Source organism: Numenius arquata, chromosome 8 (genome assembly GCF_964106895.1).
Source record: "Numenius arquata chromosome 8, bNumArq3.hap1.1, whole genome shotgun sequence".
NCBI classification, from domain to species: Eukaryota; Metazoa; Chordata; class Aves; order Charadriiformes; family Scolopacidae; genus Numenius; species Numenius arquata.
The window spans coordinates 32,963,020-32,987,725 of NC_133583.1; the positions used below are offsets into that span (position 1 = coordinate 32,963,020).

At 52.5% G+C, this 24,706-nt stretch overlaps 3 protein-coding genes across 3 annotated transcripts; 1 reads left to right on the forward strand and 2 right to left on the reverse strand.

Annotated features, from left to right (window-relative positions):
• The first annotated feature begins 872 nt into the window (after positions 1-872).
• ALDH9A1 (aldehyde dehydrogenase 9 family member A1) lies at positions 873-9,663 on the forward strand. The gene is made up of 11 exons (XM_074151587.1): positions 873-1,147; positions 1,746-1,891; positions 2,974-3,103; positions 3,407-3,541; positions 4,035-4,231; positions 5,079-5,219; positions 5,939-6,127; positions 7,159-7,246; positions 7,642-7,783; positions 8,262-8,374; positions 8,761-9,663. The coding sequence occupies exons 1-11, from the start codon at positions 967-969 to the stop codon at positions 8,853-8,855; spliced, it is 1,557 nt and encodes a 518-aa protein (XP_074007688.1). The 5' UTR covers positions 873-966; the 3' UTR covers positions 8,856-9,663.
• A 203-nt stretch (positions 9,664-9,866) lies between these two features.
• Positions 9,867-17,379, reverse strand: MGST3 (microsomal glutathione S-transferase 3). The gene is made up of 6 exons (XM_074152338.1): positions 17,281-17,379; positions 13,696-13,819; positions 12,502-12,575; positions 11,752-11,809; positions 10,513-10,585; positions 9,867-10,106 (listed from the first exon to the last, which is right to left on the reverse strand). Exons 2-6 carry the CDS (start codon positions 13,810-13,812, stop codon positions 9,997-9,999), a joined length of 432 nt encoding a protein of 143 aa, XP_074008439.1. The 5' UTR covers positions 13,813-13,819; positions 17,281-17,379; the 3' UTR covers positions 9,867-9,996.
• A 2,186-nt stretch (positions 17,380-19,565) lies between these two features.
• LRRC52 (leucine rich repeat containing 52) lies at positions 19,566-23,743 on the reverse strand. The gene is made up of 2 exons (XM_074151772.1): positions 23,113-23,743; positions 19,566-19,822 (listed from the first exon to the last, which is right to left on the reverse strand). Exons 1-2 carry the CDS (start codon positions 23,741-23,743, stop codon positions 19,566-19,568), a joined length of 888 nt encoding a protein of 295 aa, XP_074007873.1.
• Between the last annotated feature and the right edge of the window lie 963 nt (positions 23,744-24,706).

Genomic DNA, 24,706 nt, shown 5'->3' on the forward strand with positions numbered 1-24,706 from the left:
CTCGCTAATAAGTATGGGGCATTTTTCTGTCATTATTTAAAGATAAATTATGAGTGTGGAACCCCTGTACAGTGTTCTGCCTCTCAAAAACAAATATTTGGCAGGTGAAGGAAAGCATCTGGCATACACTGATGCTGCATTTTTGACCTACCACCATGTCCAGTGTAGTTATAAATTTCAACCTGGAGCAGCCCCGGCTGCCTAATTCCTGTTTTGCTTGTGGAGCCTCTCGTAGTTTAAGGGCCTGATCCCACAGAAAAGCCAGAAGAGCCCCAGCTGTTACCTGGGTGCATCAGCTTTGTTAGAAGTAGCTTATTCCGCAGCCTGTGGTTGTGGGATCTTAACGAAGACAGCCCAATCTGATCGAGCATAATGACAAACTGCACCTTGATGACTTTGGAGGTGATACGTGCAGTAGGGTAATCTTCCCTGCTACTGTCAGAAACTCCCCTCAACAGCTCTGCCCACCTTGCATCACACCACACTTTGTCGCTTGCACATCCCGAAATTACCTGAAAATTAGGCTAGAGCGGATCGCTGCTTGCCTTCTGCTGTCGTTGGTTTGATACAGTAGTTCCCTGGGGGCTGTTAATCGTTACAATGAACCGGGGAGAACAGCTTTCCTATCCTCAGCCCCCTAAAAGCTCTGAATTCTTAAGAATCTACGAAATCGAATGAAAAAAAAAAAAACCAACAAAACACCAGCTTTATGAGCGCAGGGAGAGCGCTTTGGAGCGCTGCTGCCTCCGCGCCGCCAGGGGGAGACAGAGCGCCTGGGGGGCCCGCGCCCCTCCCCGCACCGGCACGCGCCTGCGCGGCGGGGCGGGACGGGACCCGGGGCCCCGCGGTAAAAGGCGGCCGGGGGGGGGGGGGGGGGCGGTGTTTCCCGGGGGTGGATCCACGGGGTGGGGGGGAAAGCAGCTCCTCGCCGGTGGGGTCGCCCCAGCCCACCGCCTGCCCACCCGGATGCTGGTGCAATCGCGGTTGCCGAACCTCCTGTCCCGGCTCTGCGCCTTCGCTCCCAGCCTCGCCATGAGCAGCGTTACCGGCACCCTCACCGTCCAGCAGCCCCTCAACTACCGGGCGGGGGCCCGCGTTCAGCCGGCCGACGGCGGGCAGGCCGAGGAGGTGTACGAGCCGGCCACAGGTACCGCCCCGCCGCCTGCTCGGGGTGTCGGGGGGGGTTCGACCGGCGCTGCGGGGCCGGTTCCCCCTCTGTTGCCTCCCGTGTTCCTTGCCCCCGAGGGCCGGGTGCCTTCGGCTTCTCCTGGCCGCCCTGGTCTTGGCAAGTGACGCGATTTAAACACTTCCAATTTTCCGTTATTATTATTTTTAATTGGAGATCCCGAAGTTTCAGCAGAATCACTGCGAGGAAGAGAGCGTTTAGCCCTTCTGGGGAACGTGTAATGGAGTCCTGGAGCTGCTGGTAGATGTATAACGAACTCCAATGGGAAAGAGAGGAATTCTGTAGCAATTAGAGCTAATTAGTAACTAGAAGGACTGTGGAGAACGGCGTATCTTTTAATTCAGACCAGCTGAATCGCAGCACTTCTTCTGCAGCCAATTACGAGTCAGTGGGACCCGTACCATGAAGTTCTGTAGCTCGGTATAGGTGGCTGGACTGATGTCTTTGGGCTTTGATGCGAGATAAACCGTATTTATTTTCTTTTCTTTTTTTTTTTTTTTTTTAATGCCCCTCTTCTGAGATTTCTGTCTTATTTATTTCCTGCTTTAAATGTGCCCAGGTCGTGTGATATGCAAGCTGCTCTGCTCTGGGGAGAAGGAGGTGGATCTGGCCGTGCAGAGCGCAAAGGCTGCCTTTAAAATATGGAGTCAGATGTCTGGCATGGAGAGGAGTAGGGTGATGCTGGAGGCTGCCAGGATTATTCGGGTACGTTTTGGGAACTCGCCTCCCCTTTTGGAGAGGGGTGGTTCTGTCTCTGAGCTTTCTTGTGGGTTAATGTGGCTGTTGGGGCCTTCCAGGAGGACTTCCAGAGCTCCAGGAGGAGCACAGGGGTTAAATGCACCTTTGACCAGAAGAGACAGTGGGTTGGGCAGGGCTTCGGTCTTATCGCTCTGTTCAAGGCCGCTGTGTACCTTAATTCTGGTAACGGACATAAAGCTGAAGCCATCCAGTCAAAATCTTGCAAGGCTCATACTTCTCTTCACACCTCCAAACGTTAAGCTTCACTGCACGTGATTTCAAAGCTGAAATTGCGTAACTGTAAGATTTTTGAACTTTCAGCCTGTGGGACGCTGTTGTCATGTGACTGGAGTGTGTCTTGTTTCAGCCATAAAAAAAAAAATTCAGGAATGCTGGTTTCTATCTTAGACACCAGATAATACGTGTGGGAAAGAGGATGCAAGTAAGCTAGCTTTGTCACAAACTTCTTTGCGAGGTAAGATGTTCTTGGGCACTGGAGTTGACTCCCATCGAAGCACAGATCTGTAAGAAACCAGACCTCCTTCCCCCAGTGTGTAAACACGATGAGAAGACTGTTTTCTTTCTGCCAGACTTCTGCAGCAGGGTGGCATTTCTTCTCCGGGAGATGGTCTGTTAAGGGGCGCTTCCCAGCTGTGTTGCTTTGTCCATCCTTCACTAAGTCCTCTGCATCCATTTGGAACTTACTGTTTGCTGTTCCTCCCGCTTTAGTTCTGTGAATCTTAATCGTTGTTTGCCAGCTGGCTTCTGACTTCAGGTTTGCTCATCTTTTAGGTAAGCAGGGGTGTTACGCAAGACTGGACTAGCGGTGAACCCCAGCGGCTGTCTGTTTGACTTTCCCCTGTGGTCAGTCGCTACTGGGAAACTGATAAATAGCAGCTGCGACTGTAACTTTTAGAGATGACAATTTCTCACGGCAGAGCCTGGCTTACTGATGGCGGGGCCTTGTTCGGGAGTTGCATGCTTGAGAAGTGGCTGTCTTCTACTACGGGCTTTTCTGACGCGTTGTCACCGTCCTGTGCCTCTTACAGGAGCAAAGAGAAGAAATTGCCACCTTGGAAACCATCAACAATGGGAAATCCATCTTTGAAGCCAGAGTGGACATCGACATATCGTGGCAGTGCCTGGAGTATTATGCAGGACTGGCAGGATCTCTAGCTGGTGAGAACGTTACTGGAGTTTGCTCTTTACTCTCTGTCCTGCCACTCGTATGCTCTGGTAATTTCCGTGGCACGAGACCATCTTTGCTGTTTATTTCTCTAAAAGATGGACTACTCCTTTTTCTAAAGGTCTTGGAAGGATTTTCAGAGATCTCTACCTAGTGCTGCCGTGCTCTGTGGGCACTTATGCACCTTCTGTGTGACTCTTGGTCCCAATCAAAGTGAGATCTGGCTGCTGAGGCTCTGGTAAGACAGGAAGGGACTTTGCTCTTCTCTACCTTCTGGCTGTTTTTCTTCTTTGCAGGTGAACACATCCAACTTCCTGGGGGATCCTTTGGGTACACTCGGAGAGAGCCCCTTGGGGTGTGTGTTGGGATTGGAGCCTGGAATTACCCTTTCCAGATTGCCTGCTGGAAGTCTGCCCCGGCCTTGGCTTGTGGTAATGGAGACGCTCTGCCCGCGCAGGCTTCTCTTTGAAGCCAAACGATCGTGTGGGGGAGAGTCATTTGGGGGATAAAGTGTAAGATTCCCTTGAAGGAGGTGTTGAAGGATTATCAGAACCTTCAGGCTGTTGCTCTTGCAGAAAGGGAAAGGAAATGGAAGCGGGAACATGGTATATGCTAAGAGGGCAGGAGTGCATCAGGAAAAAGGCAGATCGCTTGGCTTTGTGCCGGACAAGGAAGGTCCCTGGAAGTGTCTACCAGTGCAGGACCAGCAGCCCCATCTCCCCCAGCCCTTCCCAGCAGGAAGGTGCAGTTCCTCCCTTCCACTGGTGCAGTGTTCAGCTGAAACTGTTTCCTCCTCTCTTGAGGGGATTTTCTGAGATCTGTTGAGACAAACTCATTGTGTTGGGTGGTTTGTTTGTTTGCTGTTCTTTTGCCTAAAGCAGTTTGGCTGTTAACCCCACCTTCCCTCTGTCTGGGTTCCCCTAGGCAATGCGATGGTCTTCAAGCCCTCTCCCTTCACCCCTGTTTCGGTGGTGAGGTTGGCAGAGATCTTCACAGAGGCTGGTGTGCCCAAAGGGCTCTTCAACGTGGTGCAGGGTGGAGTGGCCACAGGCCAGTTCCTCTGTCATCACCCAGATGTGGCCAAAATCTCTTTCACCGGCAGTGTGCCAACTGGCGTCAAGGTAAAGGCACCTTCTCACTCAAGAGACACAAGAGATCTGTAGTGCCAGCCTTTCTGGTGTGCTGTGGATGTCGATACCTCCTTGAGCTTTTGTGCGTGGGGTTTGTATAGATGGGGTGCAAGTTGGCATTTTGGGGTCTGAGCAAGGAGCTTGCACGTACAGGGTTACGCTGGGGCTCCAGTTAGCCCACTGGGCCATGGGCTTGGGCACTCGGTCCTTTCAGAGGAGCCCCTTGGTCATCACTTGTTTAGCCCCTGGTTGCAGTGAAGTCTCTGAGCTGCTACAGTGGGTATCTATGTGGGGAGGAGGGTAGGTAAGGCAGAGCAGCACTGGGAAAATGTGTGAGCGTTTCTGGCAGGAATAGTTTGGTTTAGCTGCATACTACTCACTGGTTTTAAGCAAGAAGTTAGTTTCTGTGAATTTCTTAGCCTCAATTTATTTTTCGAAAAATTAAAAGTTCCTAAAAAGACTTAAAAGAATAAATTCTGATTTGAAAGAGGAGAAATGTTGCCCCTTGTATTCTCCTTACCTGTGTGTACCTATGGGGTGCAGTGACACAGATGCAGTTACAGCTGTCCTCTGCTTTTGCTGAGCACAAGACTTCCTGCAAATGACTCCTCAGGTTTTGTTGATTTTTATCTTTGTCAAAAAAACAAACCCCAATCCCTCTGAGACTGTCCCCAGTCTGAACTAAACACATCTAGGAAACCCAGCTTGCCTTTCGTGCTGCCTCTGTTATTGGTGAAGGGCCCTGTGGGAACTCTCCTCTTGAGCATCTCTTGCCTCTTCCCACCAGCTTCCCATTTACCAGTGGGTCACTTGTCTCTTCTGTCCTTGTTTCCCTCAGATCATGGAGATGGCAGCTAAAGGGATCAAACCGGTCACCCTGGAGCTGGGGGGCAAATCCCCCCTTATCATCTTTTCGGACTGTGCCTTGGAGAACGCCGTGAACGGAGCCCTCATGGCCAACTTCCTTACGCAGGGTGAGGTATGTGTCTGCAGGGCAGGAGCAGTCATCCTCGCTGCGGCAGGGTGGTTTGAGAACCAGGTGGCAGAGCCAGCCTGTGACCCTGTGTGATGAGGGATGCCCTGAAGCACCCATCTCAGTGCCTATTTCCCTGTGCAGTGTCACAAGGGATCAGAAGGGATGCTCTTGCAAAAGCCAGTGCAGGGCGTCCCAGTAAAGCGTGCCTTGGCCGATGTCCTGTTCTTCCCAGAAGTGGAGCCTCTTTAGTACCTGGTACCCAGATCAGAGCAGCTGCTCTTGTGCCCGGTGCACAGAGCTGAGAAGAAGCTGTGCTGGTTTCAGCAGGTTCCAGTCTGGTGTGCTGAGCCACAGCCCTGTGGGGGGTCTGTCCGTCCGAAATTTGGGATCTCCCCACATGCTGCAGGTTTTCTGTAATCCTGTTGGAAAATTGTCTTACCAGGGTCATCTCTGGGAACTGGAAAGTCATCTCAAGTTCTCTCCTGCTTGTGACTTGATGCGTTTTTGCCACATGGTGGCATCAATACCACTGTGTTCAGCATGACCCGTTCAGTGCAGTCAGGAGCAGCAGGGTAATCTGGTCATCTTTGTCACTGGGGACAAGTTAGCTATTTTAGCAGCTGTGGAGGGGTTTTTCTGAGAGGCCCTGTAGCAGGACCCAAGCAGGGAAGGGCTGCAGAGTGCTGCGTGTCTGATTCTGAGCTGCCTGTCCTCCGTTCCAGGTCTGCTGCAATGGCACACGGGTGTTTGTGGAGAGGAAGATACTGGATGCCTTCACAAAGGAGGTGGTGAAACGCACCCAGAAAATCAAAGTTGGAGACCCGCTTCTGGAAGACACACGGATGGGAGCTCTCATCAACCGGCCCCACCTGGATCGTGTCCAGGGCTTTATCAAGCAGGCAAAGGAGCAGGTGAGATTGTGATGCTGCTTTGTGACTGCCCTGAAACATGTCTCTCTCTTGTTAGCCGGACAGGCAGCTGCTTTCCTGACTCATGCCTTCCCAGTTAAGCTGTTTTTTTGTTGTGTTTAAATTCCTCGATAGGTATTTTGGGCCACTAGATTAAAAGTGACCCAGTGCCTGTCTCTGAATCAGCGTTGAAGGTGACATGGCTTTTCATATCCTGATGTTGCCAAGTTCTAGAGTTTGTGAAGTACCAGCATGGCAGTGTGTAAAATGGGATAATCCGTAATGTTTGGGCTGGTTTTAAGTTGTGGTGACACCTTACACACTTGGCCGTTATCTCATTTGGGTTCCAGTTTTGTTGGTTGGAGAAAGAGCCTGCTAAGGATCAAAGGCCAAATTTACAGCCTGCTGGTAACAATCTCTTTAAAAGCAGTAAGATCTACCCAGGCTTTTTTGTTTTTTCTCCAGCTTTTATTGTAAAGCGTAAAGATGTTGTAAATGTCAGTCCTAGGTATATGACTACGTGTAGCCAATTTGGGGGTGTGCTGGAGAAGAGGAACTACAAGTGAAAGCCAGGAGAGCTAGATGAGAATTTGCAAACAGGAAGAGGAATGGGGGAGGAGGGAAGAAATGCCCATCTCTAAAGTGGGGCATTTGATGGAGGTAGGTGTTTCTTGACAGATGGAGTACTAAAGGACTGGTAGACTCACTAATGAGGGAATTCACACCATGTGAAATTGTGGAAGTTAATGTGATGCCAGCTGAGAATCTGCTCCTAGTTCTAGTTGCTTCCCTCCAACCTGCACTGGCTCCTGTGGCACTTGCACCCCAAACCAGCATTGTTTGGGTGTTTAGAATGGGTCTCGCTCCCTGACTCTGATCTATCAGTGAGAAGTCCTGATCTGGAGAGACACCAGGGAGGGCACAGGCACGGTTTGTCTGATAGGACTGTAAACCTATGGGCCAGCCAGAGCTGCAACAGCCGAGTAGGATGCTCCTGGATGTGTCTGCCTACCTTCTGCTTGGCTCTTTTTCAGGGAGCACAGGTGCTGTGTGGTGGGGACTTGTATGTGCCAGATGACCCGAAGCTGAAGAACGGCTACTACATGCGGCCCTGCGTGCTAGGTATGATCCTTCCTGTTCATGATACTACAGTCTTCTACATGGATGTTGCTGAGTTTCTTCTGTAGAAAGCTAGGTTCAGCATAACCTGTCTCTGTGTACATCCACAGTGTGGACAGGCACTGTTTTGGGTGTACTACGGAGAGCTGAGGCACCTAGGAACTGTGTCCAGAGAAGTCTCTGCTGTTGGAGGGTCTGACGGGACATGTGCAGTTAGTGTCTTTGCCGCCTTGAGATGCGGGGTGGTACTTGCTCCTCTGCTAGCCAAACTGGGGGGCTGTGCCACGCTGTGGCGTGTTGTGCTGAGTGCTGTCACGAAGGCCCTGTGGGTTGCTGAATGCACAGGCTGTTCTGCTAACTCTTCCTTCTGAAGGACATGTGCTCTGCTGTGCTTCCAGGGAACTGCAAAGATGACATGACATGTGTGAAGGAAGAGATCTTCGGGCCTGTCATGTCCATTCTGCCGTTTGACACAGAGGAGGAGGTTGTGGAGAGAGCCAACAACACCAAATTCGGCCTGGCAGGTGGTGTCTTCACCAGGTATGACTGGGTAGCGTGGATGGTGTGGAAGCAGTCTAGGTAGGGGAGGAGAAGTATTTGAGGCTCCTGTTGTGGTGCCTGGCATGGGCACAGATACCCTATTCCAGAAAAGCTGGAGCAAGGGATTGGCAAAAGGGAACTTTGTGCATGACTGTGCATCTCCTCCTAATTTTTCCTGAGGGGTTAGGTGGGCCCAGCTGTCCTTCACACTCCTTCCAGCCTGCGCTTGGCCTGCTGCCTGCCTTCCTGAATCTCCAGGAGACTTGCACCAGGAGCCTGCCATGCTGCTGAAAGCATGCAAAGACAGCTCTTGGCTGCTTGCCGCGGTCTGCTTTGCTGGTGTCCTTGTCCTGCCCTCTCAAATGCAGTTTTAAGTGTCTTTGGGAATAGGTGCTACATCATTTAAGCAGGCAGAGACAGCGTAGGGTAGGAGGGGACGAATGGGAAGGGATCCAGCTGAATTGCCTTTTTCCTGCAGGGATATCCAGAAGGCTCACAGGGTAGTGGCTGCTCTCAAGGCTGGGATGTGCTTCATTAACAACTACAACATCAGCCCTGTGGAGCTGCCTTTTGGAGGATACAAGGCATCAGGTAAGCTCTGTTTGGCCTCCCCTGGGCTCAGCCCTCCTGCACAGGGGTGAGGATGTGCCTGTTTCTGTGATGGCAGATGCGAGCCTTCTCTCGCTGGGGCAGCAGCGCGCTTTGCTGTGCCTCTAAGAAGCGAATGCCACACTGGGAGCTGAAAGGGAAGCTGGGGAATGGATTACAACTTTATAGTGAGAAAGCAAGGAGGCGAGCTTTAACATACGTGACCCTCCTTGCAGCTGAACTCATCCATTTATTAGTCTGGGCTTGATCAGAGGCGCTACCGTGAGGTGGCTTGTGTTGTGGTATGACTATGTGCTGGTGCCAGGGGGCATGAGTGGTACCTGGCACTGCCTGGAGCTGTGTTCTCACTTATGACTTGTCTCCCGCAGGATTTGGCAGAGAGAACGGGCGGGCGGCCATCGAGTACTACTCGCAGCTGAAGACTGTCTGTGTGGAGATGGGTGATGTGGAATCTGTGTTTTAGTGGCTCTGGGGCCTGCTCAAGGGAGCATCAGCCACTTATTGCCTGTCAGCCAGAGATGTGGATCATGTACCCAGCAATAAAGTGCTCCAAAATTGTAAGTGCCTGGGGGGGAACATTGTTGGAGCAGCATGTAGCCACCCTGCTCCTGCAAGGGAGAATGCACACACAGGGCTCAGCCTGTGGGCCTCTCTGTCCTGTCTGGTGGAAGAGGGAAACCTCAGAGTAGGAGGCAGCAATATGGCTTTCAGCAGCAGCTTGTGCCGCTATGTAGGGGTTACCAGAGGCCTGGCCCAGGCTGCCTCCCCTGCTGTGTGCCTTGAACCCCATTGCCTTCCACCCTTAGTCCACTTTGGTTTTGGCTTCTTAACAGGTATGACCCTACTCGGTGCACATATAAGCTCTTGGACACATTGATATGCTGTAGCTAGAGGCTCTGTCTATTCTCTGACTACATAAAAGCCTTAAGGGTAGGATTGTGTATTCCCTCTATCCCTCTTGTAAACACAAGTTCTGGTTTTTTTCTATCTGAACCTCACTTCCAAGGTGGGACAAAATATTGTGGGGATGGTGGGCTGATGCTGCCTGGGACAGGTATGGCCCTGAGAGTTCATCTCCACACAGTATGGAGCATAACCAGAGCGGTAGCAAACTCCAGCATAGGATAGAGTGCTGCCTCTCTTAAGCGAAAGCTATTTGACTTCCTTCCTATAGGCCTACTGTTCTTTATAAACATGATGAAGCAACAACTGTAAATGTTTACCTACATCTTTTTTTAGCAATCAAATAAATATTAACCCTGGAGCATCTTATCACAGAGTGGCATGAATTGAGGGGGACAGAAATAAGGCTGCTGCTGTATGGGTTAAACATGTTGTAAGAAGGTTTTTTGGTCACTAAAATCATAAAAGCTAGGACATCTCTGCCTGATGGGCAGAATTCTGTAGTCCTTACAAAACCAGAGTCATTCCAGCATTCTGCAAAACTTAAGAAAACTCTCTATAACTTTAGAATGAAAATACAGAATTGACAACTTCCTTTTATTGAATGAAGAGGAAAAAAAAACAAACAGAAAATGAAAACTTCTAAAAGAAAAGACAACAAAACTTTCTTTAGTTTCCTAGACAGCCATCATGATGGGCAGTTAGCCCCGGCAGATCCAGCCGAGGTGCTGGAAAGCTGAATACACGCTTGTGCCCACCAGCCCAAGGAGTGCAACTGAACCAATGGCCCCTCTCCTTCGTTTTTTTGGATCTGGAAAAAAAGACATCTTTTGTCAGTTCAGCAGCCCATCGCTGAGAGACTAGCCCACCCTGAAAATTAAAGAGGGAGCAGGAACTAGAGAAATACCTCAAGGCAAAACAGCAGCTCAGGCCATGTACCTACCCTCAGTCTGTGCTGTTATTAGACTAGTGCTCTTCATCAGTAGGAAAAACGTACTGCGGAGTTAGCAGCCTGTGGACCTGCACCCTTTTTCTCCACACCCTGACTGGAAGCTTTATGCTGCTTCAAGTGATCAAGTGTAGTATCTGTCGTTTGTCTCAGTGGCCAGTCTGGCCCAAACCACGACACTCCTCAACATGAGCTGGAGAAAAGAGCCCTGAGGCCACTGTGGACTTGAGTTTCCAAGAACCTTCTGTGCTGCAGGGTAAAGACCTACCTCCTGTGTAGTAGCCGTGGGCATAAAGGATTCTCCCAAGGATCCAGGTGACACCAAGCCCTGTGGCAGTCCGCTAGAGACAAAGAAGCAGCATTAAAGGTTTTGGAGATTTGCCACTTAAATGCGCTTAGTTGTTATAGCAGCCCTGCTTCAAAGTGATCACCAACTACAGCATGGGTCCTGACCTTGCTAAGACAGCTGGGAGTCAGCCCAGTGGTGGTGGGCGACTGATGCAGCACATAAGGGTGAGTTTTATACAGGAGGAGTCCTTTCATGACACCTATGGGGAGGTAGCGTGTAATGTGCTGCAGAGCCTTGCTCTTTTGCAGCACAGCTCTTCCCAAGCAAGAAATGGTGAAGTCATACAGGCAGCAGGTGCAGAATCTCATTTCATCACTGTCCAGTTAGTGAGCCAGGCTATGTGCCATGGTCTTGGAGGCTGCTGTTGCCCCAAGCCCCACTCTACTGCCTCCAGCAAGTGTACAGGGTTTCCTGTTGCAGGTGTTACAAACTCCCACCTTGCCTCTTAATGTAGAGCCTGCTGCAGCGTGCCTCCAGTTTGCCAGATTTGCCTATGCTGCTTCCTTCCCTCTCTAAAAAGGAATATTCAAGAAAGGCGTGATTTGTCTACTGGTGGCAAAGAAAGACCTGCTGGTTTTGGCCTCTCCCACATGTCCGCCTCCTCACGAGTTGTCTACATCTTTCAGTTAAAAATAATCCAGGCTTTTTTTTTGATCCTTCACACACCTCCTTTGTGGTGGAAGTAAGTGGGAAGATTACCATGTTCCCCATCTATTCTTATCAGATAAACTTTTTATGGAAAGTGTGCTTAGAAGGGGAGCAAAGGGTTCCTGTCCTCCACGCAACCAGCTGCTGAGTAGCGCTGCTGTAAGCCCAGCAGGACCCTGCAGGGCTTGGAAGAGCCAGGCAGGGTTGGAGAGACCCTTCTCACTCATGAACTGGAGGCTGTGAATGCTTCAGTTTGTCCAACAGGGCACCCTTAGGGGAAGGAAAGGGGTCTAAAGCTGAAGCAGCATTAATGAGTTTATCAAATACCTGTGGCTCCCCTGCACAAGACCTTCTACAACTACATTTTCGGAAGGGGCACAGCTGTGAAGTGCAATGTGGCTAGTGAAGCAGCCTGCTGCCTCCAGAGGGGCTAGCTTGTCCTGCTGCCCCCCCAGGCAGGGAGCAGGGGCAGAGTGCTGTCCTGCAGACCTGCACTGTAGCATCACTTACCGGGTGGTAGATCCCACTGGTGCCTAAGAAGAACAGGAAGGCAGGGTAAACTTCCAATCTGAAAATAAAGTGAGGAGGTTATGTTTGTGCTCAAGTTGCTTACAAAGAGGAAACGCTAGAAATGCAGAAGCTGCGAGCATCCCCTGCCAAGGGCTCTGTTGGGCATTACTGTTCTGAGTCTCTGTGCTCTGGAGAACTACGCTCGATGCTATGGCCACAGATAGAGGAAAAAGGGAATCTGAGCATCTTTTAGGGACTTCTCCCTGTCTGTGCCTCTCTCCAAGGCCACCAGCTCTTTCTGTTTTGTGCCCTAAGACCCTGCTAAATGCTACTTGCCACCTCTTAATCCAGGAGTTGTTCCTTCCAGCACCCTGCTGATGTGCTGTTGCAGCCTGGTCCACAGTAGCTGGGTGGGACTTAGGCCTCTCCTCAGGGAGATGGGGGCAGCACAACAGATCAGCAGCCCCCAGACAGGCTCTTCTGGAAACAAGATTTCTAATATCTTAAGATCCACTCATGGAGGCGAAGACTTGGGCACTGGGGAAGAGGATGCTGCTTCGCAGCCCTGTCTCATGGCTTACAGGATGGTAAGGAGCCAGCATGGCCCTACTACTAAGCATCACCTGGCTGTGTGTTTTCCTCAAGCCTTGAGCCTGAACCCAAGCACTTGGCAGCAGCGAGTCTCTAGCTGTAAACCCTGCTCCACAGCCCTGTGTATTTTCAAGGTCGGCATTCGTACATGGTACTCACGTGTTCTGGTGTGCACGCTGGATGCAGTTGAATACGTGTCCGTGCTCAGGGTCTGTGCTGTACATGGTTGGATACTGCCAAAAAGAAACCACCACAGCAGCAAAACATAAGCAAGCGCGGTCTGGCCTCGGGAACCTGGTGTTCTCCAGCAGCAAGAGGTAGCCCAGTGTGGCATAAGCACTCTCGAGATTGACTTGCGTTTGCAAGTTAGAGCCTGTCTCCTGCCCTGTGGCCCACAAATGCTTTATTGAAATTGCTGCTTGACCCAGGCCCGTTCCTGAGCAACCTGACTACTGTGGAGGTGGCCCTGCTTTGAACAGAAGACAGCCAGGTACTTGGTGACCTCCTTGTTTAAATCCCACCTCTCTGCAGGGGAGAGCAAAGCAGCGTTACTGAGGACATCACCCAGAACAGGCTGGAAGGACACGCTGCCTTCCTCACCGCTGCAGAGCTGAGGAGCTGCCCCTTGGCTGCAGAGTCTTCTCCCAGCAGGAGATCCAGCGCTCTGCGCACCACGCACACCGGGCACCTTTGGTGTAATCCTGACTGCATGCAGTAGGAGGGGGGGTCACCCTGACAGGCACACACTGCCTACAGCACGCACCCGGGGCTGTCCTTGCTCCCACCCCTTCTTGCCACTTCCCCGAGTGACCCGGGGAAACTGCAGAGGAGCGTTTGTGCTCAGAGCCAAGTGGCACGGCAGCCTCCGCATGCCATCGCCCTGACTCACGGGCAGGATCAGCCATCCCCACCCAGCCCACAGCCCTGCCCGGCTCGCGGGCTCCTCCATGGATGCGGAGGGAAGGTCACTTTGCAAAACCGCTTGTGATGGCGCTCACGTGCTCCCTCTGAGCTTGAGAAACACTCCCGTCGCTTTTGTTCCACCACCCTTTGCCCCCAGCGCTGCACCAGCCGCCTTTACAGGGGAAAAAGGGCTGTGAGGTTTCTTGCTCATCAGCGTTTCCGAGCTCAAAGCCTTGCGCTTTCAGCCGTCTCCGCTCGGTGCCAAACCCCAAGCTCTTGTCGTGCCGTCTGCTCCCGTCTGGAGAGCCAGAACGGCAGCTCTATCCCTTCTGTACCCGTTCGCTGGGGCAGGAAACGTCAGCAAGTCACCCAAAAATAAGCAAGGCGTTACCTAGCTTGTCCCCTACAGACCGGCTCTGACCTTCCCGTTCCCCCAGCCCCAGCACTCACCTCCACATTGTACTTCTTGCGGGCCCTGGCCACTTTCACCGCGAGGTGGGTGATCAAGACGAAGCTGGCAGCCCCCGTCAGCATGACGTAGCCGTACTCCTTGGAGAGAACAGCCATCTTGGTGCTGTCACGGAAAGAGAGCCCGTTAACTATTCTGGGGTGTGACTGGAGAAGTGGCAGCCCGCTCCACGCAGATACGCACGTGTGGAAATGTTGCTGAGCGTGATCCCAAGCCCTCCTAGCACAGGGGGTGGCAAAAGGAAGGGAGAAATTTGGGGAGTTGTCACCTCCCTTGTCACCTCCCTTGGTGACACCTCCAGGTTGGTGCCTGCTGGGTATTGAGCAGTACAAACCACGGGCGCCCTGCCCAGTTCCTATCAAGCAAGCCTTAAAATCACTTAAGCGTTGGTGGGACGTGGTGTCTGGAGGACCCTAGTCCAGCCTCCAGCTCACAGCAGGACAACAGCCAACAGTGGGTCCCACCAGCTCTGGCTGTGGCTGGCAAAGTCCCATCAACTCACGGACCCAGTGCTGTGCCTGCAGGGATGCTCTGGAGAGGAGGAAAGACACCGAGTGTTCACGGCCACTTCCAACACCGGAGCCGGGGGCCGCCAGGGAGGTCGGGATTCAAAGCAAACCAAAAGAGGTGATTTTTCATCTCCCTGCCGAGGGACGGTGCAAACGCAGGCGGTTTTCAAACTCAAAACACCCAAGATCTGGGCATAGGAGGTAAGTTGGGAATTGTAATACAGACAAACGAAAACTGGCTCGGAAATCCCCGGAGCTGAAAGGAGCTGGGCTACACGAACCGTCAGTTTGTACCACTAAGGTCATCCTTACATGAAATAATAAAACCTACCACAATAGCAATAACAACCACCTTCTTGGTAAGGAGGCACTGGCCAGATGAGTGATGCTCACCCCTGGAGCTTCAAGGAACCCTCTCAGAGTCACAAGTCAGTGAGCAGCCCCCAGCAACACGCAGCTGCTGGCACTTGCCAACATCTGCACGAGCAAGGCTGCTGGCCAGGAGACACCGGGGTCCCTGTGGTTTGCACCAAACGGTTCTGCAAATGCAAAATCTCAGGCGCACAGGCCTGAGACTTCCAGGAAACACGGAGCAGAAGGCGAATCCAGCAGCCTCCACCACGCTGCCCCGCCGCAAGGCTGCGTTGCATGCTTCCCCCTCCTTCCCGCTCCCCATCTGCTGGACCTGCCACCAGCTGATGGTGCTGGGAGGTGCTCAACAACCAAGCGCTCTGGAACCCTCCCCGGCTGCACGTGAGCACGAGGGCCCTTCCCCACAACCATCTGGCACAGGTCCTCTTGCACAATCCCAAACCTCAGATGTTGTCTGTCTGGTGTGACTGTCCTGGTTTGAGCAACATGGGACTAATTTATCTTCTAATGCTTGGGAAAATGGCACTTTTAGAAGACTCTGGTGTCTGGATTCATGAAAATATTTACTTTATAACCGGCTGTGGTATGTGGGTTTCAAGGCCTCAGTGTTTTTAAGCCTTGCCAGGGGCAGGGATGAGGAAGAGCAAGACCTGGGCACTTGACCCAGGGTGCCCAACAGGATTACTTCATACCATGAACGTCACATTCAATATAAATTAGGAAGTTTGCTGTGAAGTTCTCTCTCCTTTAATGGCTGCGATCCAGAGAACTCCTTGCCCCGATGCTGGACCCCTGAGCCCTTCCCTTCGTCCCAAAGCCATAGCGCTCGCAGTGTCCGACATTTGCTGTCCCTGCTGGGGGTGCACAGCTTCCTGCTGATAGCAATGGCTGAGTATAATCCTTGTATATTTTATATTGGTATGGGGATCGATACTGGTTCTTTAGTAGTATTATGAATGTTAATTATTTAGTCTATTAAATTTGTTTACACCTCAACCCTCAGGTTTCTTTATTTTTTTCCCAAAGAGAGGTCATCGAGTGAGAGAATAATTGTCTAAACGACGATAAATTGTTGTGGGCTTCTCAAACCATGATGGTGACCCAAGATGGTGCTGCCTGACAGAGCACAGCAGAAGACAGCAGAGACCCCTCTCCAGCAGTGAGACAATATCCTCTCCAAACTGAACCCCAGCTGATGCCTACCTCCACCTGGTTGCTTCCACCACGTGGCAAGGTTTTGGTGTCTCCTGCACTGTCCCACCAGCACAATCTGTCACTGTGGGGGAAAATAGGCCACCTCATGGAATGGGTGCAAACAGGCTTCCTATTGCAGCAGCGCCAGCACCCCTCACGAGGGACCTTCAGGGACTAGAGGGTTTTATTTCTCATTTGCAAAGGGATTATTATTGATGGAGCAAGGTGAAGACAACAGCTGGCTCCATCCACTCGAAGTTTGATAAACCGTTATCAGTAAGAACACTGAAAACCTACAGTAATGAAGAAAAGTCGGCTGCACCCACGTGTAATAGACGTTAGCGCCTGCCAGGTGACACGCTGAAAATACAACACGCTCCCACCCAGTAGAGCAGGTTGGTGGTCACATTTTCCCCCATCCAAATTACAAGGTTGGTGGAGAACCCCCGCCTGCCAGCAAGCACCAGGCATTTTATCTTCACAGCGGTAAATCATAATCGGGGGTTTTATCTTAGCAGCAAAGAGCTAAAAGTCATAATCTGGGGTTTTCTCCTAGCAGCAGAGAGATTCGGCCACAGCCCAGCAATAAACCAAGTGGATGATAAAGCTGCTACTCCTCACGCTGCTGGTGTAAGACTCCACTGCGAGCCTTTGCTCCGGTAACCTGGAGCCACATAAAGCACTTTGAAGCGCTCAGGACTTTGGGCCCCTCTGCGATGGCACACCTCACGGCTGGGTCCGGATTCTGGTGCCTTTCGGGCAACCTTTGTCTGCAGCCGCAAGGACTTTGCTGACAAGCCCAGGTGCGGTGCAGAAGCCCTAATTTCTATCTTCCACGCAGCAACGTTTCGGGCCGGAGCCACAGAACCAGGAGATTCCGGAGCATGACACAGCCCGGGCTGGGAGCTGCAGCAGAAGAGCTCCCTGGGGGTGCTTTTACTCCAGAATTAGAATCATAGAATCATCTAGGTTGGAAGGGACCTTCAAGATCATCTAGTCTAACCATCAACCTAACTCTGACAAAACAAAACCATCACTAAACCATGTCCCCCAGCACCATGTCAACCCGTCTTTTGAACACCTCCAGAGATGGTGCCTCAACCGCTTCCCTGGGCAATTAGGGTTCTTATCAAACTTGCCCTAACACTCTAATTATTACTATGAGTCAGCAAAGCCGATGAAGTCTCCTTGTGCAGACCCACGCCTGGGTTCCGGCCGGGCTACCAGACGCGAGCTCAGGCTTCCTCCGAGAGCCAGGAGAGCCTTTCGTCCCCTCCGCCCCCGGGCGAGCCCCAGCCTCGGCCCGAGCCCGCCGGGGTGCGGGCAGGGCCCCGCCGCGCTCCGCTCCTCCTGCGGACCCCCTCCCGCGGGGACAAAGGGCAAGCCGGGGAGGAGCTGCCACCCCGCCTGCTATATTTTCTTTACCATCAGGATAATCGTGCGTTCGCGCCCCCCGCCCCCCCGGGGGTTCCCCGGCCCGCACTCACTCACCCTCAGGCGCGGCGCCGAGCAGCCCTTTTGCGCGATGCGGGACGGGGACGAGAGGGGACGGGGACGGGGACGGGGCCGGGTCTGCCCACGGCACCGCCCGCAGGCGGGGCCCCGCGGCGGCCGCCCCCGCGCTGCCGGCCAGTCGGGGAGCAGCCCCGGTGGGGGGCAGCTGGTGGCGTTTCGTGGGGTGTGTGTGACACGGGTGCGGGTGGCTGCCCGGGGGGGCTGGGGGGGCTGTGTTTGCCGTCACAGTGTCTTCCAGCGCGACGGGGAGGGTTGCTAAGGGGGCGTCCGTCCTACCCAGTAGCTCTGCGGGGGGGTGTGTGTGTCCCCATGCCGTCTCCAGTCCTAAGCATTGTTAGGTTAGGTGTTAATCACACCGATTACACCCCAAACAAGGATTTGAGCTTGGATTCACAGCCTGCCCTTTACTGGCTGTAGGACAGTATGGTAGTCGGTACCGTGCTTGCTGAAATCTTCTGCTTTTCCCTTTTATTTCACCAAATCCTGCCAGTATGAGATGAAGAAGCCAGTGCTTCACGCGTGGAGTTGCTGTGCCTGGTCACGTAAGCAGATACTTCCCTGGGCAATTAGCAGCATTAGTGATACGGAGGATCTTACTTATATCTCCCTTTATCCCCGTCTGTATATACAGGCCCTGGGACTTCGGCATCAAAACACAAGCCATTTCCAAGAACACTGGGTATCTGTAAGCAGTACTTTTTACATTAAAAAAAAAAAATCCCAGTTTTAGGGATATGTGATACAAAACCGGAGCTGGACTTCGCAGTTCTCTAAATGTTCATAATCATGGACAAGATGACACCAAGCTGTGTGGTGCTGTCGATACACCAGAGGGACGGGATGTCATTCAGGGGGACCTGGACAGGCTGGAGAGGTGGGCCCAGGTGAACCTCATGAGGTTCAACAAAAGCAAGTGCAGGGTCCTGCACCTGGGCCGAAACAATCCTCAGCATAAATACAGCCTGGGGGATGAGGTATTAGAAAGCAGCCCTGAGGAAAGGGACTTGGGGGTGCTGATGGACGAGAACCTGGACACGAGCAGGCAATGTGCTCTTGCAGCCCAGAAGGCCAATCACATCCTGGGCTGCATCAAAAGAAGTGTTGCCAGCAGATCCAGAGAGGCGATTCTGCCACTTTGCTCTGGTGAGACCTCACCTGGAGTACTGTGTGCAGGTCTGGAGCCCTCAACATAGAAAGGACATGGACCTGATGGAGCGGGTCCAGAGGAGGGCCACCAAAATGATCAGGGGTTGGAGCACCTCTGCTATGAGGACAGGCTGAGGGAGCTGGGGTTCTTCAGCCTGGAGAAGAGGAGGCTCTGGGGAGACCTCATAGCGGCCTTCTAGTACCTGAGGGGGGCCTACAGGAAGGCTGGGGAGGGTCTATTTACAAAGGCCTGCAGTGACAGGACGAGGGGCAATGGTTTTAAGTTGGAGAAGGGGAGATTTAGATTAGCTCTTTACTATGAGGGTGGTGGAACACTGGAACAGGTTGCCCAGGGAGGTAGTTGAGGCCCCTTCCCTTGAGATATTCAAGGTGAAGCTCGACAAGACCCTGGGCAACCTTGTCTAGTTGGAGGTGTCCCTGCTGACTGCGGGGAGGTCGGACTAGATAACCTTTGGAGGTCCAGGTCCCTTCCGGCCTGGACCAATCTATGAATCTATGGAGGTACAGGGGGTCTGGCTGCAGGAGGACAGACGGTGTCTTCTGCTGTTGCCAGTGTAATGGGGAAGAAACCAAGACCCCGTGGGATCCCAGGCCCCTAAAGTCCTGGGTTTAATCTCTTTGCTCTCGTACCTGCCTTTCCACAGCAGAGAGTTCTTGGATTCCCTGGGCTCCAGTAAGCTATCTAGGCTGGTCCCAATAAGCTCTGCTGGGCTTGGTGAACTCCCTGCCTACAGCAGAATGCTGGAGCCTGTCCCGTACCCCAGGTCAGGACAGGCCCCAAGCTTGACCCTGGTTTTCTGTGGTCTCATGATAAAGCGGGAGTGTAAATGCCTGGCACTGTCCACACCTCTCATATCCCTCTCCCCCCCAAAATGAATATTTTGCCAATGTCCCGAGTCCCAGTAGAAGAAGACAAGTGGAGGTAGCACAGTGAGTAAAACTGGAGCACAGAGACTTTTCTTCTCTTGCAGTTTTATTTCACTTCAAAAAAAAAAAAATAGCATCTAGAATGGGACATAATGTGGGAAATGGGGCAGGAAGGGCCTGCCTTCAGTTCCCATGATGGGCGTTCAGAAGGATCTGTAGGGCTGATCCTAAGCGACTGTGTCTTCCTCCTCCTCCTCTTCCTCCTCTCCCTTTGAAGTGTGGACTTCGTAGATGACGGCACAGACGCCAGCCAGCCAGGCTGCCATGGTGCCGGCAAAGAATATGCAGAAGCCAACGAGACACAGGAAGATGTAGTCTCGCTTGTAGAGCTGGGTCAGGCAGGCGGAGTGGAGCTGTGCCTCCGCTGCAGGCATTTTCAGGGCACGCAGGCCTTCTGGGGTGTAGCAGGTGATGTTGTCAGCATCTGCAGAGGGATAAGCGGAAGGAGGACCCTCTTGCCTGTGTCTTAAGCAGGAGTCCTGCTAGAAAAATGATGGAGGAGTTTGCTAAACTCCTGAAAAATGCCCACAGACTTCATACCTCTCTCCCTCCATGGCTTAGGCAAAATTGGACAGGCAAACCCTTGCCAGACCACAATTGCCAGGTTGCCAGAATGGTGTTGCCTCCATAGGAAAATGTTGCCCGTCGGATTATGCCACTGCGGCAAACTGCTGTCCCTGCACTGTTCATCTCTGCTGATGGAGCACTTTTAATACAAGAGCGCATGTGTTTGGCTTTTTTTTTTTAATCTCAAACACCTTCTGAAGTGATGTAGCCTAAATTATGCTGGAATAATGAGGCTTGTGTGCATTTGACAACTAGGGTGGTTTGCAGTTAGGTACAGCTTTACCTGCTGTGTGAGACAGGAAGAGGAAACTCATCAGTGATCCAGTTCCACTGAAATAGCGACTATACCCTGTGCTATTGTAATATACGCGGTGATCAAACAGATGCTGGCTTTTCCCTCTGAAGTTAGTGAAGGCGGAGCGTGGTAAAAGCACCATCTCCTTTTGGTGTCTGTAGAGTTCTCCACAGCGTGCTCTCCGCCACGGCCCTCTCCTTCCCCTGCGGGGTTTGAACTCCCTGGACCAGACACGGTTACTGGGCTGGGCACAGGCTGGTCGCTGCTTGATGCACCAGATGGATGGGCTTGAAGGAAAGGGAGCCGTGGAGAGGAACAAGCTGCAGGGGATTTATATTATATTATATTATATTACATTATATCATACATTACTGCAGTGGTTGTTCACACTGATACGTGTCATTGTCCTGAGTATAACTGGAGAGCTTTGATCTCTCTATTACCAAAATCCATCTAGATCTGGGCAACTTCATGTCAGCACCTAGACCGCATGATCCAGCTGAGTGCAGAACACTGGTGCCAAGGTGTTCTGTGAAGCAGCAGCAGCTTTTTAAAGGCCAGGATGGGGATCTCCTTGCCGCAGATTTCAGGGATCTGGCCCAACATCCCTTCACACTGGAGCTTCAGCTCCTGTAACAGCCCTCAGTTTGGGGCTGCCTAGTCCCGATGAAGAGGGACCCGCCTTCCCCTGCCCAAAGGCAGCCGGGTGTTTGTGATACAGGGTGTCCAGCCTATGTGCACTTGCCAGCAGCGTGAAAGCTTTGTGGAGCCCTCACACCAGTCTCAGGAGGCACATGGCCTCCTGCGGACTCACCCACAGCATCTTGCCAGGACACAGCAAAGCCCAGCAGAGCAGGGAAGTGGAGCAGCCTCCGAGGGCTCTCTGGTTTTTTTGGCTTTCCCATTTTCCAGAGCACAGTGCAGGGATGCATACTCATACCCCCAGTCTTTGCTGCCACTGCCTTTCTTACTCCTACCCTCCCAAACTGCCTGCAATGAGCTTTATTCTCCTGTCCCAGGGTTCAGTGTGTTATCTCCAATCCTACTGCTAAGAACAGTACTTTTTTTTACACTGTTCCATAACTGCCTGTAACTTGTATGTGGAAAATAAAAAAACTTTACTGTCTATAGGGAGCTGACTACATCTAATAAGACATTCTTAATTTGGTTCTGTCCTAACACCAGCTTCCATTTGCCCTTCCCTTTTCTCCCCTTGGACTCTGTTGTGGCCCTTTCTTATTGGATGGACGGACTTTCTCGAACAGTTTCTCTTTTGCAGCTCTCTCTCACCATTGTGTCCCACATTACTGGAAACCAAGCTTTCTCCGTTAGTATGCATTGTGCTGTGTTCCTTTTCAGTTTGGAAAAATCGAGTTCATGTCCTGCAGCTGCAGAACAAAGGTTTGCCCTTGGGACCAGTGTTTTTCTGGGAAAGGGAACTGGTGATTACCCTGCCTCATGAACACTCGATGTCCACGGCCCAGTTGTAGAATCTGTCAATATGATGGGAAGCAGCTGATTTTGGGATCCCAGATGATGTAAGGAAAGAAGTTTTGGAGACCCAAGAAATGGCTTTTATTCAGAAGCAAGCTGCGCTGTGCTGCTGTAGCCAATGGGACTCAGTGCTCACCTGCATTGCACGTACCTTTCTTATTTTGGAAAACTTAAAATAAAAGAAAACCAATTTGCTCTGGGGTGCCAGAGGAAGAGTGGGGACATATGGAATTTCCCAGTCATAAGGATACACACTTTTCTGAGCGCAACTCGTGTTCTGTTTCATGCTGACGATCAAAGGTCAGCTGGGACCCAAACCAGAGCTCCCATGGGAACAGCAAAGTGTTTCTCTGACTTCTGAGCACTGGGTCACAGTCTGATACAGAGGATCAGTCAAATGTACCTGCTCTGAGGGCTGAGAAGCACTGTGACAGCCAGAGGTTGCAGGATTTCTAATTTTCAGCTGTCCTAGCACAACAGCTGCTGTGCTCTTAGGACAAAGGGCATTACGTTCACTCTTCATGTACAAAAACGGGTCGATGGGGAGCAGAGTGTGTGATCACAGCCCCATGGAAGTTAGCAGCTAAACTCTCGCTGGCTTCCACAGTACCCAAACTTTTCCCAGAGAGCCTATTACCAAGAGATGACAGCAGAAGAGGAGCTGCCTGGCTTTCAACGCTGCTTTGTTTTCAGCATCGAGCAGAATCGCTGTAGAGGTTTCACAAATGAGATCTGCCTGCCAGGCATGTTGTGCAGTACAAGGCTATCGGGAGGTGTTTGAGGTGAAGGGGAACACTGGCCAAACGGTGGAGAACTTGAGGCTGGAGAGGGTGCCCCGAGCAGGTCAGAGCGGAGGCAGGAGAGTGTTTCCACAGAGAGGGGGGTTAACTGATCGTTATGGACGTGCTGGTACTGCAACAGCACCAAACGATCAGAGCAGATGGAGACAAGGCAGGAAATTCAGAGCAGCAGCTTTCTCAGCACAGATCTCCCCAGAGCTGTGTTGGGCTCCTCAATCTTGGCACTGCAGCCATGGGGCACTGTGACTCGCAGGCACAGGGACACCTCCTGAGGCTGGAGCCAGATCTTTTAGAGCAGCAGCAGCGTCCTACCTACAGGCTATGCTTCCCTGACTGTCCTGAGGATGTGAGCAAGTGTGACTCTCTATGGGTGGGGCACGTGTAACCCAACTGCACCAGTCCCTGTTTTGTGCAACACCAGAAGATGGGACACAAAGCTGACATGCAGTGGCACAGCCCCATAAACTGAAGTTTTGGGAAACAGAACAGAAGGCCCTCTCCGTTCCACACAGATCAGCAGGAGCAGGGGGAGAGAGGTCCTGCTCACACAGCCCTCACCTGGAAAATGAACGTTGCTCTCTGTCATCCAGGTGATGAAGTCCAAAAAGGAACAGTTGCAGTGCCACAGGTTGCCACCAAGCCCCAGAAACCTCAGGTTGGGCAGGTCCTGGACAGTGCTGGTGTCCAGGAACATTAAGCCCGTCCGGCTCACATCCAGGTGCCTCAGCCAGGTATTGTTGGCAAAAGCATCCTTCTCGATGGCCACAAGATTGGGATTGTCTGAGATCTTCAGCACCACCAGGCTGAGAAGGTGTGAGAACGTGCTGAAGGTGACCTGTGTGAGGTTGTTGAAGCTGAGGTCCAGATAGACAAGCTTGGCCACACCAATGAAAGTGAAATCCAGGTCATCCCCCAAGAGATTCTTTCTGCAGTCCAGGTAGACCAAATCAGCCAAGAAGCTTAATTCCATTGCCGGCAGGTATGAGATGTTATTTGCCACCAGAATCAGCTGTCTGGTGTCCAGCGGGATGGCCGCAGGGAACTCCTGCAACTGCTGCCCTGTGCAGTTCACTTCCAGGTACTGACAGCTACACCTGCTCGGGCAGTTGATCCTCTCTGATGCCATCCCCATCCCCATCCCCAAAAGAAACATGAGGCTCAAGGGCTGTGGTCTACCTGGAGGAGACATGGTCTAACACCTTCCAGGCCACTCAGCCCTTTGGGGACTGCAAGCAGCCCTATGCAAGCTGCGTTACCCTCACAGCCATGCCGAGGAGGTGTCTGGCTGCAAGGCTGTTGGGAAGCACTTTGTGTCCGCGGCTCACCTGACTCCTTGGCAGAGTGCCTATCTGGAAAGTGAGCCGAGTTTCTACATCAGCAAGTGCGGAACGGTGGCTGGAGCGTCTCCATGTCACACTCGGTGCCAGATGACACCTCTATGATAGCAGGGGGGACAGTGCCGTAACCTCGCTGGCCGAGCAGGCACTGCATTCAGCTGAGTGGAGATGCGAGGAGGCGCATGTCGGGTGTGAGGAGGCCTGTGTGGCATGTAACCATCAAAATTCTGCAGGGCAGGCATGGACAGTGCAATTTTGGTCACACATGGTGTCTAAATCCAGGAGGGGGTATTTATACTGATTAAGCAAGAGAGCCCTGTGCAACGTCAGGATGGATTGGCTTTGTCTCCTCTCAGGAAGCAGCTTAGGTTCTTCCAGAGGCATTTTTGCAGGGGACAAGCTTTCCAAAGCTGCATCAGCTCCCCCTGCCGACTTGCCGTGCTGTTCCTCCGCCTGCCCACCTCCCTGCAGGAACACCTGCCCTTGTCCCTGACAGAGCTGCTTGCTCCCCGCCCGTGCAGCGCTTAGCACACCGAGCAGCCGGCCTGTCTGGCCTCCTTCCAAAGCCCGGGAGGGACGGCACGGCGCCGGGCCCGCCCTGACAGCAGCCATCGCTGGCAGCCCAGGGAGCCGCCGCAAGCACCGGCTGGAGGCGGCACCTGAGATGGCGGTGGGAGCTGCGGCACCCCACAGCCGGCGAGGGACAAGGCCGGCGCTGAGGGCGGCGAGGGGGTGCAGCCAGCTGTGAGGCGCGGGGTCGCTAGGCCCAGTCTCTCCCCTCCCGCCGCCCTCGCCCCGTTCCGAGCGCCTCAGGC